The 21186-nt window shown below is 42.3% G+C and overlaps 1 protein-coding gene across 23 annotated transcripts in view; it reads right to left on the reverse strand.

Annotated features, from left to right (window-relative positions):
• Positions 1 to 20466, reverse strand: part of SNAP91 (synaptosome associated protein 91) — a 63806-nt gene extending 43340 nt beyond the window's left edge. For 18 of the 23 annotated variants that reach the window (XM_038131172.1, XM_038131186.1, XM_038131185.1 and 15 more), the window contains exons 1-3: positions 20162 to 20466; positions 19365 to 19524; positions 968 to 1110 (exon numbers count right to left, since the gene is read on the reverse strand). In XM_038131172.1, the coding sequence (XP_037987100.1) occupies positions 968 to 1110; positions 19365 to 19494 (273 nt within the window). In that variant the 5' untranslated portion in view covers positions 19495 to 19524; positions 20162 to 20466. The remainder of the gene's footprint in view (positions 1 to 967; positions 1111 to 19364; positions 19525 to 20161) is intronic. The other 5 variants (XM_038131180.1, XM_038131176.1, XM_038131170.1 and 2 more) reach the window with 1 other exon arrangement.
• Between the last annotated feature and the right edge of the window lie 720 nt (positions 20467 to 21186).

Consider the following 21186-nt stretch of genomic DNA (forward strand, 5'->3'; position numbering starts at 1 on the left):
GCCTGCAACACCTTCCCCAAAACATTTTGTCCATTCAGATTAACTACTTTTAGTCAGAATCTTAGTAAATATTCTACTATATATATAAAAAATAGATTATGTGCAAAACACAAAGTATATTGCGAAAGGAGCAATAAAAAATGTTAAATTCTCAGGGATTTGAGGAAGCTCAAGATTTATCTCCTTACAAAGCACATATCCAGGCTAGTCCCAGAGTTCTCAATCCAGAAGCCCTCAGTTTCAGCCAAGCTGAGGGCCTGTTTTAATAACAAGCAAAGCCCCTCATCAAACACAGGGACTAACAGCCTGAAACAGTTAGAGAAATCAGATGAGAACATTGACCACAACTTGGAATGGAAAAATAGGAGTAAGAATTTACACTGTGAGAAGTTCATTGCATGAAAACACTTTATATACAGCCAGGGAGGAACTGTTTCACAGTCATACTGAAGTTGTTTCACAGTCATACTGAAGCTCTTTAAGTGTGCTGTCTCTTTTTATGCAGACATACCTGTCTATACAGGTCAATAAAAACCAAGGATAAAAATAACTTGATCTAAAAGGCTATCAAGCTACATATACAGCTGTAGGAAGATTTTAACACCCATGCAGAGAAGGCAACTATTTGGATGGCAGTTTACACATGCCAAAACATCAAATTTGACCTTAGTCAAAAAATCCTAGGTAGTATTTAATCCTGTGTAGCTGTTTTCAGATTCAGTGCATAAATTGTCAGCATCCTGGCACAGGGGGCATCTTGTTCTTATGTTATGGTTTTGTAAATGGAAAGACAGATAAATAGTCCAACTCTGTAGCTAACAGTGAGTTTTCTCTTCATCAAGAATCATTCTTGCCCTTCGTTCTCAGGTCCTTTCTGGTTCACACAATATGCCTCTGCACTACTAACACTTTTGGCTTGGAGTGTGTTCAGTGCCAACGTGGCCTTGAGAGAGCTGTTCACACTTACCTCATTGCCATGGACCATTAGATGATGTGTGGTGACTAAGGCTTTGAATACGACCACCCAGCTACTATTCGTTGCTCGCTCAAAAAGTGTATCAGCCATCTGAGGGATATTCACGTTTGTTTCATTAGTTGCTTGGATCAAGTCTGTAGGAGAGACAAAAGGAAGGTATTAGGTGCTACAAGTATGACAAAAAGTTTGCAGCATGGCCAAGTTCTCAGACCACCAGGCTGCAGGCTGTGGTTGTGACAAACAGGGAGTTCAGTGCTTACATTCCACATTAATAAAAAAAAAAGAAACAAAAACAACAACCCCAAACTGAGATTATACTAGTACATGCTGATAGCAACAGTTGTCTAAGTCTTTCATCAAACAACAACAGCTTTCCAACAATTCTGTCCCGAGCTATGACCAAACATCTCTCCATCTTTTTCCCAGATGAACTTAGGGTGCACAACAACATGTGACTTTACTGCTTGCAGGTTTTTAAGTTAATTGTTGCAGTTCATTACCTTTGGGTTAGAGAAATAAGTACTATTGAATTCTTCAATTACAGGTAACATGTTGAGCACACTGAACCCAGTCTCATCAGCAAAAAGAGGCATCACCAGAAAAAGATATTCTGTCATCCCAGAGGTTGTTTTGATCAGCAAGCTCCAGCACACCTCCTAAAGCTTCTACAGACCCAGAAGCAGAAGAGTGCATCCAGGCATGCATTAGCACCTCCTCAACAGTGAGAAAGAATACAAGGAATGACATTAGTTTATACTGAAGCAGCTGCACCTTACATTAAGAATATGTAAACTTGCACATTAACAAGTGCATGAAATTAAGGTAAGCAGTTAAATCATAAACAGTGGGGCAGCAAGCTTTCCACTATCCTCTATATCCCACAGGATCTGTGATTCACTACATCCCTGCTACCTACTGATTCCAGTTAGGCAGCCAGCAATTACCTTCTACAAGCTATCACCTATTTTTGGGACACAGCTGGAAACTGCACACTGCAACTTCATGACCAAAACCTCTGTGATGCCAGACACAGCCCTAGCAAGACTCAAGGAGACAACTTCATGCAACACAAAGAGCACAAAACACAGATCTAACTGTAGGGATGAGGCTTAAAACTGGAACACCTAAGAAAAATTAAAAGTTTAACTACTAGACTAAGCGTTATCTGAAATTAAAATACTCATCTTTTACTTTCCCTCAGAGGAAACACTGTTAATGATTTCTTCCCTATCACCAGACTGGAAATTTTCCTCCAATTGTTCAAGTCATTCAGTCATGATAGATACTTTACCTCAAAAGCAGACAGGATATTTTGTGACTGCTCCTTGAACACGTAAACTACGTGAATCTACGGGACTCAAATCACTTGGGCAGTAGGGTCACCACTTGGCAAACTTCCTTTCCCTCCCCTACGTAATACCAAGCAATGGAGAGTATAAATGTTGCTAAGAATGGAAAGTCAAGGCTCAGAATTCAACTACAGATTCTGCCTTTGCAGGACAGGAAAAGTCCAGAGGACAAATCTATCTAAATAGATCAATGAGTCACACCAGAAACTGAGACCCACTTGGTGAGTACAGAAATCCACACTGCTGTACCAGAAGCATTCAAAAGTTCAGGTTTTGTTTGTTTGGTTGGTTTGTGTCTTTTTTTAATTCCTGGCACGTAATCCTTATGGGGTTTTTACCTTCTATTACAAAGACCTAGTTTATTTAAGATCCAAGAGACCTCTAGCTCCGAGTCACAAGCTTAGGAAAACCACAGTGCTTGCCCACATATGAAATTGTCTATTGTATGGGCATAAAAGCTGCAAGTTGTCCCCAGCTTCAGGCCAGGGGAATGATTTTCTGGGATGATACAGAAGACAAAAATTATGTGATCCATTCGCCAAATTCGAATTGAAAATGTATGTTGTCATGGCATTTTGCTGTCTTGGATATGGAAGCTGGGTTTGAAGTTTTTTGCAGAACACCTTCTGAAATGTGTTTACTTCTATAACCTCAGTAATACTACCCTTGAAGGAGGCAGTTCTGCAGACAAAGTATTATAATAGCAAAGCCACGCTATTGAATGACAGCAGTTCAAGATCACAGAGCTCCAAGAATTCTCCTTGATCTTGTGGTACAAACAGGCCAATGATCTTTTATTCTGTATTGCTGATTAATGCATTACAGAAGACAGTGGTTTGTAAAAGCCTAGAAGCAAGTCACAAGTGCCTTACTCACTGTTTACCCCGCTCCAAGATTTTACTGCAGGTGACAGCATTTGCCTTATTCATATAAGGAAATGCATCAAATTTGTCAGCTTTCAGTTTTGGGCTTCAGTATGTAGATTTCTGTGAAAAAGCAATGCTATAAATTGTGTATTCCATCGGTGCACTTTAGGTAATGAAACCCCAGAGCAGTCCATCCACAGAAATGCTGGCAATGGAGACAACAAGGCACTGCTATATGATGCCACAGCACTGCTTCTGAAGTCACTCAGTCATTTCTGTCTCCTCTCCAAACTGCTGGAGGGTGCAGCATCTCAGTCTGCAACTCTGAATGTTTTAGGACATGAGTAATTATAGTGTGCAAAATAGAGAGGCATGATTAAAATTAAGTCTACTACTTTCAGTGCACAGAAAAGAATTAAACCATGCATGAAGATGTCGCTTGTCATCTGAGGCCAGAAAAAGGAGATTGGGGGTGGGGAAATAATTCTTGCAGAGCTGTTTCCTATTTAGTCACACCACAAAGATAAGGTATTCAAATTTCCTGGGTTTCTTTTCCCAGTATCACAGAGGCTCAGCTTAACCAGCAACCATCAGCATCTGGAATGAAGGACCAGCACAGCTAACTTTACAAAACTGAGCAGCAGAGTTTGGTGGCTAAACTAAATTTTAAAATAAGAGTTGGAAAAATTATTTTTACTTTAATGTGGTAATAAAGACCAGATACAAGGAAAAATAAATCATATGCAGGAAAAAAAAATCTAGAAACTGCATTTTTAAAATATACAGATTCAGACATTTGCTGGGTGAGGAAGAAACAATAAGGATTAGTCTTCCAAGGAAGTCACAGGTACATTTGCTAATACAAAATAGGTAATATTAAGAAGTAACAGATGAAGAACAACTCAACAGAAACCATATGAAGCAATCTTGCAAAGCTGATTCCATTTGGAGCACGCACAAGTAGGGCAAACAAGGATTAAAGGTACCTTCCTGAAGAAGTTTCTGCTACTGCGGGCATCCAGTACACTGACAGCTAATCTCCAAACCCAGACACTGAGCTCAAATACAAATTACAAGCACAGTCAGAGATCAGAATTGTACTGCAGCAGCAGCAAGTGCTTCTACCACAAATTTCACAGAAGTGAAGTAATTGGAGAATGAAGACGTATATATGCTTTATTTGAATCCATTTGTTTACTGTGGGACTAAATCACAATTGCCAAATCACAATATGTGATTTCTCCTACTTCCCCTCTTCACATTTTCGTAGTTGCTGTTTTAAAGACTTCTCCAATTAAAGATACTTTAAAAAATTATAATTTTACTTCAATATAGTTTTTCTAGTTAAGCTTTGAGATGGAAAACCAATGCAGTAGAAGAAATAATTGGTTATCAATTCTCTGACACCGTAACACAAATCTAAACCACAGTCTTTAAGCTCTTGGACAGGCCTGACTGAATTTTTTCACCCTGACTTAAGACAACTGCAACTTAATCATACTGTAAGTTTGCGTCTCTTCCCTAACTAACACCTCCATTAATAAAAAGACAAACCTGCCAAAGAGAGGAAGAATGGTGGAGGGTTCAGAGCCCACTAAAGGATGGGACTAGCTTTAGTGTTTGTTAAGCTCATAAGGTAAAAAAAGGGAACAGTAAGATCATTTCAAAGGTTTCAGAATTTCAGATTCTTTTCATCTCATTAAAAACTAGTTTCTAGGTTGGTTTTTTTTTTTCTTTCTTAATGAGAGAGATTATACAATACTTTAAAGAAAATCTTAGTCCTTTACCTTTCCAGATGGTATTCTGGATTTGGGCAGGGCTTTTTTCCTGTTTCATTTTCGCCCCCTTGCCCTGCCACCTCCCCATCAAATTCTCTAATAAGCAGACCTGGGGTTTCCCAGTTCATCATTAATTATTCACAATTTACATTTCAGTATGCAGAGAAACAGCAGCAGAGCACAAGACCTCTCTGTTCAGAGAAATATCAGTGCCAGCTTAAGAGCAGCTGTCATTCCAGACTGAATTCACACACAAGCTGCCTCAGCATCTGAGCTGTGTCATACATTCAGTTCCTAAACTTTGCTAAATCTCTCCAGCAGTACCCCCCTTACAGACCTTTCTCACTACTACTCAAATGCTACAATAGCCTTCAGGAGTTTTTTTTCTCACTTATAAGTATTTAAATAATGCCATGAACCTATTGAAAAGGAAACGCAGGATTGTTCCAAATCCAAGCTAGTCAAGAACAGAAAGAAGCAGCTCAGAGTAAGAGTTTACAAGCATCAGCTAAGAAAGGTTAGTAGGCAAGTAGGAGTAGAGTCCCTCCCCTGCAAGACAGAACTGTATTAGGAAGCTACTGGAGCAGTGTGCTAACCAGTGCAAGAGCTGAACTTCCCCGTCTACAGAAACCTGACCACAAAACCAGAAAGCAGAACAAAGTTACCAGTTTCTGCTTCTACAACAATTGCTCATAAGCAAATCAGCTAATTTGAATATTGTTGGCTTTTTATCAGGCAACTCCATGGAAAAGAGTTTGGAATTAGTTTTTGAGGTTATAATTTATTATTTTTTCTTTTCACTTTCAGCTTGCCCTGTCTACACAAATGCACATCTTGATCTGGCAGGTAACAATGACCCCAACAGCAGTGCATGCTGTCTCCTCCTTCCTCCCCAAAAGCCTGCCTCAAGGGTTGCTGTATCTCACCTTGATGCCAGCAAGCCTACCCTTTATCAAAGTGCAGCATCTTTCAGATATTGCCTTGGAACTTCCATGCCTATGCCAACTCAACAAACCTAAACACAGTCTTCCATTGAGTATGTGCTCTCCAGATATTTTACACTCCCAATAATGCAGCCGTAGCTCTTGAGAGTGCTACCTCCTCTCTCCAGCCTTTCTTCAAATACCTCCTACTTCCAAAATAAATCTCAGACTCTCATGAAGACAAATACTTGCTGCAGATCCTGAAGTTTGAGAGGTCACAACAATCAGTCTTTGAACCACACAACAGCACCCCACACCAAGACAAGCTTTTGTATACAATTTCTTCCACTCTGCCAACTCACAGGCATATTGTAATACCCAAAATATTAAATGTTTTGCAGAACCTATCAATCACATGAAGGGTCTGCAGAGACACAGGGTAAATGACTGAGTACTAGTAAATTTCTCTTGAAGTATCCTCCAATTTCTCAACCTGAGATTTTAATTAGCCTTAGAATCATCTTATTGCCTCACTATTCCTTTTTAAATACAACAGTGCACCACTTCCTATATTATTATACACCGCTTTTGCAACAAAGTGAAAAATCTTCGGCCCGTAACACTCCTGGATTTTATTCTGACATACTTCCATATGGTTTGCATCCCTCCTTAACCCACATATCAAGGCAAGATATTTGGCTTTAAGTCACCTGCAAAAATCACCCTAGCTCATGAGCAGTGTTACATCAGTTATGCTGTACTTAATTATTTATATGTATGGCTTTTTCTCCTGAGAGGTTCAGGTTCAGCTCTCTTGGAAACAGGAAATAAAAGCCAACCATCAGATGGTCTTCTACTGGATCTAAAAAGGTGCAACTACAGCAGCTGTCTCTCTAAGTACTAATAATGGGAGGAAAGTGTGATTACACTGTGTTAAAAAAAAAAAAAAGAAATTGATCTTGCTTTAAGCAATTCCTTCAAGTTTCACGAACTATGAATATTTTTTTACATAAAAGTTCCCAGAACTTAGAGCTCCACTGCCTCTGTGCACTGGGCAGAACAGTGTGCACTACCTTTAATATTTACATTAAAGCTCTCTCAAGGAGAGCAGTAGAACTGATATATAGGCCAGCTGCAGAAGCTCAGACTCTTGTGGGGACAAATACTTAGAACACAACTTTGACACAAAGGACAAATACTTCAACATAAAGAAGCATTAAGGAGCACTCATTGAGGTTTTAAGCATAATCTTTAAGACTGAAAATTAATTAGTAATTAATATATGTTATGGATATTAATATATTTGTTAATATAAAATACATATTTGTTTTATAAACAAAGTCTGAGACCTTGCTGACACCCATGATGCAACCAGTCAGAGGAATAAAAGTTTCAATTTCAGTCAGGAATTACATACCTGGAATAACAGAAGATGTGCTACACAAACATTCTAGTACAAGCATACTATGGAAATCACCTTTTAGCCTCACACACACAAAGCCAGAACACCAAACAAAGGGGGAAAGGCCCCATGGTCCAAGAATTCTGCCTGCTTTCTTCCCCAGTACAGCTACCACAGCTTTTTAAAGCATCTTCACTATAGGAAAAGTATTAGATATCAAGCATGGAATCTTCTCCCTGTCCAAAGTCGTAAGAAGCTCAGTCTTGAACCTCTTTTGTACAGAATTTACTCACTTTGAATATAAAAGAATCCATCTCAGGCAATAACACAAGTTCATCAAAGTAGAGGAAAGATGAGAAATCACAGCTTTAATGATCTTTTCTCTCACCCATAGAACTCACTTCCAACCCTCTTTCCACACAAGTTCTGCTCCACAACTAGCTCAACAAAAATATGCATTTTTCTGCTCAAATACAAGAATTAAGCATTTCTGCTTAAGCAGATAGGAAACACCACGTAATTCTGGAGCTAAATGTGCTACTTCTCTCTTTTATTGATTTACTGGAAGTAAGAGCTGAGTCACAAATCATTATTGCAGCGCCTTTTTTGCATACTTCTTAACAGTTTAAGGTATGAAAAAATCCATTTGCATTTGGTGGACACCAACCAATGGTTATAAGATTAAAATATAACAGCAGTTGTCTTGAAGAAATGCTATTTCCCATCCTATTGAAATATGGCTTCTTAAATGCCAAACTCTAGGGGAAGAAGAGACATGGAAAAAACCCTGCCAACATTATAAATAGGTTTTTACCAATAACTTTGCATGAAAAGGAACTTTTATCCCGCGTGGCAAATCTCAGACCTCATTCTACAAGACATTTCCTTTAGCACTTCCAACCTGGAAACCTTAACCAAAATACACATTAATTTAGAGACAAAACTGGAACCACCAGCCAATCTTCTGGCCTCCAAAGCATTTATTCAATTTCCTCTAAGGGAATTGTTCTCTCCATCCATGCAAGCATTAAAGTGACAGTTCTCTTGCATCTTGGCTCTTGCTGCAAACAACAAAGAAATTTTAAAGGCATTATAGAGTTGCAAGATTATTGCTTAGAAGGGTAACAGTCAATAAAGTCTGCTTAAATTACTATTGTCAATTGCCTATTGACATTAGGCACATTCACAGCCTGATACCAGGATTCCAGCTGTGCCCTGTGATTTTCTTTTCAATGAAAGTGACCAACCTCTAACATTACCTGTTGCCTGTATCCATTCATAACTATTATCACTTGGGAATTCACTGGAATATCAGCAACAGGATCAACTGCAGCTTTTAGGTAGAGGGTACAGCTACACTAGAAACACAAGGATTTCACATTTGCCACACTAGCACTGGGCCATTTACTGTGATCTCCACACTACAGCAATTTCTAATCCTAATCAGCCTTTACATGCTGATCTTACACTAGAAACACAAGGATTTCACATTTGCCACACTAGCACTGGGCCATTTACTGTGATCTCCACACTACAGCAATTTCTAATCCTAATCAGCCTTTACATGCTGATCTTACACTCCAAACACATCTGGCAGAAAGTGGTAATCAGCTGAGGCAGGGTACCTGAGCTCTTTCAGTTGCCATGCTGCAGTCTGAGAAGAATTCTATCCCCAAATTATCTCCTTTCCTCAGAAAACCATCTGTTTTTAATAAACTTGTAGAAGTGAAACTATCACTACACTATCAACTGTGCCCAGAACAGCAATTTGTAAGCCACTAAAAAGCTGAACGAGACTGAAAATATATTGCAAGAAGCCTGATGTTCCAGCTCCAATACTTAGTTGCTACATTGTGGGAATACATTAACAAAACAAAACAAAAAAATGGGTGGGGATGAGACAATGTGCAAACAACTTCAGTGACATCGTAATTAGCTACAGCCTTTGTGCTGGAAAGAGATCACTTGACTAGGCAGCCTCAGAAGCTGACACATCTGACTCAATATCCCGACCATGGTCCATGCTTTTACTGCTCCCTCAGCAAGATTATTCTGAGTCCAATTTTTTCATCAGTGGATACCGCATAATGACACAACCATAAATTATAACTAGAAATGAAATGCCCACAACCATGCAGGCAGCCCTGTAGAAAACATGAACACACCTGGAGGAAAAAGAAACCAAGTGTAATGCAAACCTCTGCACAAGCCAGTGCAACAGCATGACCTCCTGGAAGCACACTGAAGCAGCTCCAGCCAAGCAGCAAGTACTTTCTAACACGGCTGCTATCATTCCAATCCATTGTCTTGTATCTGTGTATCTACCAGAAGAGTTCATAAAACCAGATGGCTGCCTCATATGTGAATGCCGTGCCTTGTCTTTTTAACAAAATGACTGGTATCCTTCACAGTTAAGCACAGCTTTACCCTCTCCTTGCTAAGAAAAACAAAAAAAACAAGGTAAAATATGAAACTGCTCAATTCCTTTATGTCCATTCCCTTGTACTACATCAGTTAAACAATATTCCTTTTCTTCTGCCACACAGGTGAGTTAAAATCTCAAAAATCTTGAAAACACTGAGGTCTACTTCCAACAGACTTGACTCTAACATGAGCTGGTAGTCTTTCACATACTGCAGATTTCTTGATGTCGCAAACACCCCCAAAATGTTAAATTCAATGGAGCATCCACCTGAGAGATAGAAGATGCAATAAGGACTACTAACATTTAAAAAAAAAAAAACAAAAAAAAAAACTGACAGTACTAAGTTGCTATCAGCAGTTTGAAGTCACCAATGCCTCTGGATGATGCATTTGCCACTGGCAGTAGAAGTCTCCTATCAAGATACTGATGAGTGAGGAACTTGGAATCCATCACACAGGCTCACATCCAGGCAGCGAAGCTTTGTGCAGAGTCAGATCTCTAGACTGGAACACCCAGAAGTGTCAATTTAACTCTTTAGCATGATAAGGAGCATGATATCTGAAAGGTAGTTTCTCATAATACTCTCTAAGCAATTTCCAGCTTTCTGATGAACAAGGAGCAGCTCTTTAAACTCACCTATTACAAACATAGCAAACCTTGCCTGTTAACACTCTCGCTATTCACCACCAACAAAGCAATCTGAAGTTCAAATCAACTTTGCAAAACCAGAAAAACTCTAATGCCCAGGCTTTCACTGTCATTTCATAGAATGAAAGATCAGATCAGAAATTTGCAGGTAAGGCTCACATATGAAAATGCCATTGTTTCACTTGCCAGCCACAAAACATCACTCCTAATAAAATGTAGATGTTTTCAAAACACTGGCACACTAAATATGGTGAATTGCTTCCAGCTTGATTTCCCTTAGCAGAATGTACATTCTCCTATAAATACATTTAGATGAAGCTATAAAACTTAGATTAGGAGCTACAAGTACAATAAACATACTATGGATTCCAGAGTCACACAACAGGATCCAGACCCAAGTCCCCACTTGAAAAGGTTGGATTTGAAAACTCCAGGGCTGCTAAAGGACTGATACAATGATAAGTCAAAGTTTTCATCTATATTTGACCTTTGTATATATATAATGAGAAACAGCAGCCCTCAGAGGCAGGAAACAGGCCAGCTGGCTTGCCCCTTTCATACAAGCCCTACACATCCGGAAGCAAGAAGTGAAAGGAAGAGTCCTGTGAAAAGCAGTTTGAACTCCCACTGAAGTGCATCTAGGTCAGCTCTTCAATCATGTTAGAGACGTGCCCCTCACAGTGCCGTCCTGCACTGTGGCAGGATCACCCATCACTGCCTTGCTCTCAGGACCTACCCCTACACTGGTAAACCTGCATGCATTTAAACAATGTGGGCGACAAGTCAGCATGTTTTATTCACGCTTCAAGCAGTCATGTCTTTCTCTCACTTCTGCAGAAGAACATTTTAGAACATTCTGTAAAGTATCAGAGTGATTTAAGATATATAACAAAACTACGCCAGAGGCACCAGGAGCCTGCCAGGCTCTGCAGGCTTACCCCTGACCATCTGCTATGGAAGCACCTGCTGCCATCATGTCATCTGCTCTCGTGCAAAGCCAAGAGTCACTTTGAAGTGATGCACTGTACTGTCAGCAGTCAAGCCACAGCCTTGTATCACTTCTTAGGACAGAAAAGTTTAAGACACTTCCTTGAAAAGACGTGTCCTTTCGTCCTTTAATGCATGGTAGAACAATCTTAGCTCAAGTGGACACCAAACTCTCCAATCTACCTTTACTAGTGTTTTGCATCTCAGCCATAACCTATTCCCCTAAACACTTAAAAACAATGAGCAAAGAATGCTGTTTTCTTTTTTATTCCTTCTTTGAGCCAGTCAAAGCACATGGCTCAACTGTTTTGTCAGAACTCTGTGGCCCAATTGCAACACAGGAGTTCCTGCCAATTTGCTTTTTACCTGTGGTAATTCTGCATATTGGCTTACAACCAAAAGGAGTTGATTGCCACAAATCAGACCTAAGCTGCACACATGTCCTGTAGCAACCTGCAGTTCTCAGTACATGTGAGAGGAAGGGTTTGGTGGTCTCCATGCACGATCAAGTCTATCTACTCACAAAATGCCCTCTACAAAAAACATCATAAGACATTTGAATTTTATCAATAGCTAGAAAAAAAACAGACTCTAGGAAAGGCAACATGCTGCCTCTGCTCAGATGGCCAGAGTAAAAATATTAGCATAACATCAGGGCCTTTTAGCATCCAATCCCTTTCATTAAACTAAGTTAAGATACAGATATAATCTACAACAAAGCACGAGATCACATTATCCTGGGCAGAAAAGAGACACAGAAAGGTATTTAGACTTGGCTGGTCCAGAAGTCAGTGATAATACTGTGCACTGTCATTTCCTGTGCCTACAACTAAGCCATGATGCCCAGTGAATGCCCCATTTGCCAGAAAACACTCTTCTAGTATTCCACCTACATTCATTTCAAGGTTGATGTCCAACATCCCTTGTGATGCTAGTGCAGATAGATGATATACTATATTCCCTCTCTTAGTGAACTACAGCTCTCAACTGCTTAAGTAAATGTGTTTCACAACCTAAAGAGAAGATTTTATGAGCACAAACAAAACATGTTTTGTATTGATTTCCAGTATTTTCAGCCAGCTCTGAAGAAAACATGATCAAAATAGCAAGATTAAAAGCATTAAAAACTGTTTTAAGGGTCCAGCATATGGTTTGCAAGATTCCAGAAAAAGCAGACCTTACCAAAGTGACAAGCTAACCTCTGCCAAGTATTCCAATTGCCTTCCACCAATTGCCAACATCTGGTTTATTCAGCTTAATTTAAGCCACCACTTCTCATCCAAGCAAAATTTTGGATGGAAGGAAAATCAAGCAGTCTTGCTGAATCTGATGGGGCGGGATACTTTAATATCAGCTCACCAGTGAGGCTTCACACTGCAATCTTGCTAATACTGCTGATTCAAAGGAACAGAAGTACTGCTGCAAACCCTGCGCTACAGATCACTGCCTGCAAGGCTACTGGAAAGACTTCTATCTTCTCATTTCGTCTGAGTTCAGGGTTCAGTCCTATGCGAGATGACCCATCCTTTTCTTTATGTCTCCTGCAATGAGATCCAGACCCTGATTTCCTGCTTGTTTTACTCCTTGCTTTTTTGTTTTCACGGTATTTGAAACCACTCTCTCCAAACCAGCCAGAACACTATTACTAATCTGCATGCCATGTGTGGAAGCTTGGAGATGCAAGGTTTATCACTCATTAGCGAGGCTCCTGTATTTACCCAAGGCACACAACAGAACTTGTGTTTTTCCACCCTTAGCAGCATCCAGATCTGTGCTCCAAAGAAGGAACAGGGATAACAGTAACTTAAGGATACTGTTTCATACTGTTTGGACTGACCTTTAGGCTATGTTAAGGCTAAGGGAAGGGATATAATGTCATCGCTCCAACCTCAGTTTTTCCCCATCCTCAGAAACACTGGAGCCAGCTCAGCTCCTTCAGCAATACTCTATGCCCACAGCTGACTGAGGAAGGTCTATCCCTTTGTTTTCTTCAGTGGCAGGGAGTGAACTCAATGCACATGGCAAGGTTTTAGCAGCACTGGGAAATGCTGCAGCTGTGACTTCTGAGAACAGGGGTCTCTTCCAGAGGTTGCAGAGCACATCTGCTCCGCCACCATGGAGTGCTCCACCTCTAACCTTGATGTTCTCTCTGTCATGTCTTTTTCCCATTTCTTCTGTCTGTCAAGTATTTTCTGCTTTTTCTTAAGTTTGTTTTCCTTGAGGTGCCACAAACTTTGTGGATGGGCTCAGCTGCGTATTGCAGCAGATCCACCGTGGAGCTGGCTGCATCTGGCACAGGGCACGTCCTGCTCTCTTCTCATGGATGCCAGCCCTGCAGCCAACAACTTGTCATGGGCACCCAGCTCTGGGGGAAGGTAAGCAGGGCGGGAAGAGCAAAGTAGTCTCAAGAATCTTGAGCAGCAATTGGAAAATGCTAAAAGCAGTGTGCCTCTACTACACTATTTCTTCAAAAGTGAGAGCTGCGAGAGCAGGAAATTCTCCTCTTTGGCTACCACTTCTCAGTCCAGCACAAAGCAGAGAAAATGAGTAGCCTTCAAAACACTTTATGACCTTCAGATTTATGCTGTCATCTACTTATAAGCACTTCAGAGGATCCTTCACATGGCAGAGACGCAGAAGCATGGGCTGACCATACCTACAGAGCATTTTCTTGGAGACTTCACAGAATTCCTCACTAGTGTGACAGGGCCATGTAAATCATGCACAGAAGATAAAGGGTTTAAGAGTGAGGCTGGGAAATCAGACAGATGAAATCAAAACACAGAAAATCAATCAAACCTGCAGATTTTTGTTGTTGTCATTTAGAAGATGTTCAATTGTTGCCAAGATCTAAGGGAGCAACACTGTGAGACTTCTATGAAACACAATCAACTACTAAATAGGAGCGATTAAAACCATTCTCTGGTCACTGCCATCCTGAGCATCTCATTAAAAGCTACTCCATTATCAAGGTCTACAGTGGAAGTTAGTACAACAGAAAGACCTGACTTGTCCCAGAATTTGTCATCCATGACCCTGACAAAAGATGTTTAACAGAAGGATCTTGCTTACTCTTGAGAAAGACTAAGAATACCTGCCTCAGGACTAGTCAATCTTTATCAAGTTACACTGCTTACATTTAAAAAAAGTTTAATATTACAGTGTCTACTCATTTTCCTGTTCCCTCATCTTCCCTCTTCCTTTCCTTAGGCATTGCACCATAAGACAACTTACACACAAAACAGCTGAAATGCAGAGGATCAAGTAATCCTGCCCATATTTCAACACTTGGATCTTAACATGAATTCAAACTTCTACCCTGATTCAAATACATTTTGAAGAATTGGCCAAGTCTTAGCTTGATTAGAGCAGCCTTCTCTTGGTATTACACATGCCTTAAAAACAGTATGGGGCTGGGGGAGGAATTGAAAGTTAATGCCACTTAAATTCTCAAGAACAACTAATCTAAAAAGCATTCTTATTACCTCACCTTACCCATGACAGACATTTATTTCTACTCCTATTCAGAGATCTACATGCCTACAAATGAAGTGTGTCCTCAACACCCTTTTGGGAAAGGGCATGGTAGAAGCCCACAGAAACAGCCATTCAACACAAAAACTGATGATGAGTCCTTACACACAGTAAAAGTGCTAATCCAACATCCAATAAAGAAGTAAAGTAAATAACTACTTGCTTGGATGTTTTTCTTTTCAGGTGTGAGAGAAATTCATTAGAGTGTGAGAGGAGTTCACGCTATAAAATCCACACCAGCTATGACAACAAAAACTGAGACACAGTATTCCAGCTGATCTTCAGTGGTAACATTTAAACAAAGTCACTTCTGTGACGCACAGAAACTGTGACAAATTACTGCAATACAAGATACAGTGAGACGTAAAAGCAATTTCATTAGTAAAATGTGAAGGATAAGCCCAGTGTGTACAGGGACTCCATTCTTGGCAATTTTCTTGAAGATATTCCCACAGCTGTAGAGCCCAAGTGAAACCTGGACTGCAGAGCAATGCAGTACATCTGCACTACTCCCACTAGGAGAGGGCCACAAGTGCCAACAGTCTTGGAACACTCCCCAGATCACTTCAACTGCAAGCAACTTCTGAAATATACACATCCTAGTTAACCTTCTCCTTTAACCCACTGAGTCAACAGACACTGAACTCTAGGGACTCAAGGGAGCTCCACTGATCCCCAACTTTTCCCACAAAGCAGAGAAAGGTGTATTTCCCAGAAGTAAGACAGAGGCTTCTAAGGCTAACCTGTGGGACTCAGCAACATCATATTTACTGAGCCTAGGCAAAAAAAAGTTTAATACATTGCTTTTGGTCAACAGACACTTCTATTTCAACACTAAAGAGCTAAGCAATTCAAACTTGTTAGGCCAACACCAGAGACTGCAGAAGAAAGGTAGAACACAGCAGGAAAGAAGTGTCTGCACAAGCAAAATACTGACACCAGCCCTGCAGTTCAGTTACCATCAGGAATTAAACTAGAAACTTCTTTTTTAGAGCCTCTGCTTGCCAGGTACACACAAGTATGCAAAATTAGACTTGGGATGAAAATAAGTTCCAGCAGATACACAGCTCATCTTCACAGCCACAGAAAATCAAATCCTGATATTCATCTGCTTTGTTTTGACTTTTCACAAACATCTCTCAGCTCTCAATCAGGCTTCTGAGAAGGTCCTCTACCTTATGAGAATTATTTTGAAGAAGTAAGGAGACACATGTGGTCTTTTCAGAATAGACACTGCAGAACTTCCTCATGTTGCAAAGCAATTCACTCAGCAAAATAAGTTAAGGAAAATCCCAGCCATTTCTATCATTTTCACAAACAGGAACTTGTTACAACCACCTGCAGATGCAACAATCTCACAGTTCCCAATTCACTTCTCTAAATGAAAGCTTGAGGGTCTGTTTCTGAGTGAGATCCTATAAAAAGAGCCGAATTGAGATCTACCCACATTTCCCTCATCTATCATGTGTTTTCACATTTGGAAGTCATGTTATTTCCCTTCTGCAAAAGCATCTCCCTGTTGATACCACCAGAGACACTCCCATTTGAGGCTGGAAGCAGCCTTTTACTTGGCCCACACAATTAAACCCTCAGTGAAGCCTTAACACATCTTTCAGAACAGTTCTAAGAATCAAACTCCTATGCTGTGCACAAGTATTGCCTTACCACTTGAATTATCAGCTTATATATCCATAATGTAGCCTATATGCCTCATTCACCCACGGCAATGGCCCTTCCCACTGCATCAAAATAAAGTTGCCAACTCCCCATTTCTTCACAGGAATAATAATTTAGCTAACAAACATTGTTTAGCTGAGGGATATGAATCCATATAATTGTGGTGGATGTTAGACAACTTTTGGATGACAGCAGTTTTGTAAGTAGAAAATGGTCAGAGCTCAACTGTCCCACATCATCAGAGCATCCTAGATTTACATTCCTTTTCCCACCACAGGGACTTGAGAAGCTCATTTAATGCCATCTGGCACTACTTCAAGCAGTAGTTGAAAATTCACTAGTAGGAGATCTGGAGTTCAAGAAAATGGTAAATCCTGTTGATGAGCACAAGACAGCAACCAAATGATACTTTAGTGGTCCTTCACATGTCCAGCCTGTCCAGCCAAAAGACAGCAGCATCTATATTACAGTCTGGATATAAAAGTTATAGCAAGTACAGTAAACCACACAAAAGTAAACACTTAGCAGCTCAGCTTTTCTACACTGAAGACATTAATTCTGTTCTTTTCTCCCTTCCTTACACACCACCTTTTACCTTGTCACCTATGATCTCCCTATAACATTCCGGAATTATTATCTTCTGCAGAAAACATGTGAGAACAAGCATCATTGTATCCTATCCTTACAGGACTACTTAACCCATGTTAAATACTTGATCTCTCAATTTAATTTACAAAGCCCAGCTGCTAAGTAGGGGAAGTGGAAGAGAGGTTGTGTGACTTGACACCTGGCCACTAAGACACTAAATAAAATTATGGAGTTCCCTAAGGACACAGAACCCCAATGTCAATACCATAATTACAGCTCTTCATAACGCATCACTCCAACCATCACTCTCTGGAATCTCAATTTTTAATCATCTAAATCCTTCATACCCTGACATAAAACTTATTGTAAGGCACTGGAAATTTTAACCTTTCATTCTTCACATCTTCAAATGCTACTTGTCCGACTTGAAATGCACCCAACCAATTAAACTCTGAACTGTTATTTACAGCTTATAAAATAGAAAAAAAAATAAGCAGGTGTATGTCCTTCCAGGAAATTATAACGTCTTTTCCTCTTATATGTGTGACATGCAGGTAGGTAAGAAATTCTGTGGAATTCTACTGGCTTCTGTCTTCAGTACTCCCACTTTCTTGAATAGTAATATTAGCACCAATATCCAAACACAAATCCTTTACAGTCCTTACTAGAACACTGGTAGATCACTTCTACCTCACTTTAATCCTGCCTATTCCAGATAGCACTTTTATTTATATATGTATATACACACAGAAACACAGAGACACATAGACACAGCATGCTTTCAAATACATGAGCTATGTTTTTTTAAGCTAAAGCTTCTAGTAACAGACATGGTTTGTAGTGGACAATCCAGACACAGCCTAAAAAGTGTTTAAAAAGATTAAAAAGTGTTGACAGCTACCAAACAACAACATAGAAGAGACATCAATAACCAAGATGATTTTTTTAAATATACAAGAAAACATGACAAAATACAAGATATCAAGACTAATTATCTACTTAAACAACAGTTTAGACTCCAGTGAGTCTTCAGTCAATGCTGCTTACATCAGCATTTCTTGGACACATATGCAAGAGCATCTAGATATGCTGAAAGACCAGTCTACTGTTTGTCACTTGGAGGGTAAGATACAAAGTCATTAGAAGTGAAATCTGGAGTTATTTTCCAGAAGTAATGCTACCCCCTTTTCACAAATACTGCATCATCAGAACTGTAATTACAAACACCTGCACCAGCATTACTTAGTAATGGCCAGCAGCCAAGAGACTGCCTGGTATAAAACCTGCTGATCTTTACTCAGATGTGCTTCTTACCATGTCCAAAAAAACCATAGGAAACCCACTTTGTTTTAGATATTAACACCTGCTGTTATCTGCCAAGTTCAATGCTGGACAGAGATACTACTGGTAAACAAGGCCAATTAACATCACATGGCCAAATTCTTTCACCATTCTACTACTTGGTGTCTCAAGCAGTGGCTGACAGTTGAAATGAAATTGTCAGGATGAAACATGACTAGCACATTGTTTTCCAGTAAATGTTTTGCCTCAACCTTGCTTCATGCCTTAACTAGCTAATGTCAGTCCAGAATACATCAAAAATCTGAGATAAAGCCAACAGCCACCTTCAATAAAACATTGACGCAAGCTACTGGACAGCTCACAAAGTTGCTGTCAGATATCTGGGACCTCAGCAACAGCCCTTAAACTCTCCAAAGGTTTTCCCAATCTACAGCTCAGTGTTATCCCAGTGCCTTGCCATTTAAGAACGCCATCATCCAAACCTCTTCAGAAGTGGAGATGGCCCTGCTCATGCTTGGCCAGCTCTGGTAATATCATTTATGTATATCTCATCCTAGCTTAATCCTGAACCAAAGTAGGCAGTGACAAGTGCGTGTCCATTTTGCCCAGTGTCTGATTCTCTCCCTTCTTCCCAAGCCCCTGCTCCATAAGGCGCTCTTTCCACTGTCTTCCTGGATAAAAGGCAAGAGGTCATGAGGAAAAAAATGGCCGAAAGAGCAGTATTATGCAATAAGAGAAGAAATGCAATAATAACTCATCCTCTCCTGGAGATTTCCCATCACCCTCGTGCTTTGCAAGCTGGATTAGAGCAAGCGTGACAGCCAGCCGGCTCAAAGGCCCACTAAAGTGCCCTGCGGAAAGGCTCCTCAGCCCCGGGCCTTCGCTGGGGAAACAAAAAGGGATGCTCACAGTCCAGGTGCTTTTTCTTGGGCCCCATCACTTCATGCGTGGTGGCTTTGCAGACGGCTCTGGCTACGGCCGATCCCGTAACGCTGTACTGAGCAGCTGCGATGCGATCTGTCAGCGTCTGACCCGACATCTTCGAACGGCGCGCTGGCTGCTGCCTGCTCTGCAGGGGCGAAAGACACGGGAGGGGAGGCGGCGATGCCGGGTCTGTGGCCGGGGGGAGGCACGGCAGGGACGCGCACTGGCAGGGGCGCACGCACACGGGCACTCGCACACACAGCCCCGCCACACGCACAATGGTCCCTCGGGCAGCCCGGCCCCTCCCGAGGCGCAGCCCCCCCGCCCCGTTGTGTAAGCCTCTGCCTCGCTAGAAGCCGCCCGGGGCAGGAAGAAGGGTATTTTAGGCGTTGCGAGGAACAAATGAAGGGGAAATAATGACGGCAGCTGAAGGAGGCTGCACACAAATACGGTGCGAGCCCCGGGATGGGGGGAAGGCAGCCCTCCCGCACCTGCCTCGGCGGCGCCCGCCCCGCCAGCCGACCCGCGGAGGAGCCTCCGCCGCGCCCCGGCCCCGCTGCAGCGCCCGCGCCGCCGCCTCCCCGCCGGGAGATTATGGCACCGTTGCGCCATGTTCTGCCCTCCCGGTGCCTCCCCCACCGCCACCCCCGGCCCCGACAGGGACCCCCCCCGCCCCCGCGCCGGGAAGCGGGGCGCCGCTGGATGCGGCGGCGGCGGCGCCCGGCGCCATGCAGTATCCCGGCGCGGGGGGCAGCGGCATGGACCGAGCGCCAGCGGCCGACCTGTCAACGCGTCCTTCCCTCCCGTCCTCCTGCCGCCGCTCCGGGGAGGGCACTGCCGGCCCCCGCCGCGACCGCTGCCCGGCCCGGCCCGCTGGCGAGGCGCCCCGCGGCGCAGCAGCCCCCCCCGGCCCCCCGGCCCCGGTAGCCCCAGGTGCCGGGCGGGCTGCTCCCTCCCGCCGCCGCCGCCGGGGATGCGCTGGGCGTCCACGCCCGGGAGCCGACGCTGCTATTTCCAGCCGGCGGCTTAATCCTCCCGCAGCCTAATCCCCGCGCTACTGCCGCAGCAGCGCCGCCCCCTACCCCGGTGCAGAGGGCGGGACGGAGCGGAGCCGAGCGGCGCTGCCGCCGCAGATCGGTGGCCCGGCGCAGTCAGGTGACCCCGTTCCCCACCCGCATCCCGCTTCCCGGAGGTGGCGGCGGGCACGGCCGGAGCTGCTCCCACGCGGGGGCTGTCCCGGTGGGGATCCGCGACTCGGGGGAGCCGAAGCCGGTGATGCTTCCCCGGTCTGCATCATGGTCCTGTCGTGAGCGCTTAAAATAGTGCCTTGAGGGATCCCAAAAGCTCTCATAGACTAGATTTCTCCAGAATGTTGTTATGATGTTATTGTTATCAAAAACATCTGAAATATGTCCCCAGAAGGGTTTTCTCTCTGTTATCTAAGGTACCCTACGGGTCTTGGTTACAACCCAGCCGCGCTCGAGAGGATACATTGCTACAATTTTATGGTGTAATTGAAGCCTACCGGAGTGATCCGTGGAGTATTGGGAAATGTGGCGTACATATATTACCATAAATTGGCTGAACTTAGTTTTGGAGTAAAGTGATTTAAGTGGGTGGGGTCTAAACGAAATGGCACTGGTAGCAATTACTTCGAGCTGCCAGTAGAACAAATTTCAGAAGACAGTGTCAGCGCATGTTATTACTTAGCTGGAGAAAACACTACGTACAGTCAGTATTGAAGAGTTGTGCACACCAAGTGATAATTGGGTTGTGTTGCATACAAAGACACACGGCACCATTTTTA

Source organism: Motacilla alba, chromosome 3, assembly GCF_015832195.1.
Source record: "Motacilla alba alba isolate MOTALB_02 chromosome 3, Motacilla_alba_V1.0_pri, whole genome shotgun sequence".
NCBI classification, from domain to species: Eukaryota; Metazoa; Chordata; class Aves; order Passeriformes; family Motacillidae; genus Motacilla; species Motacilla alba.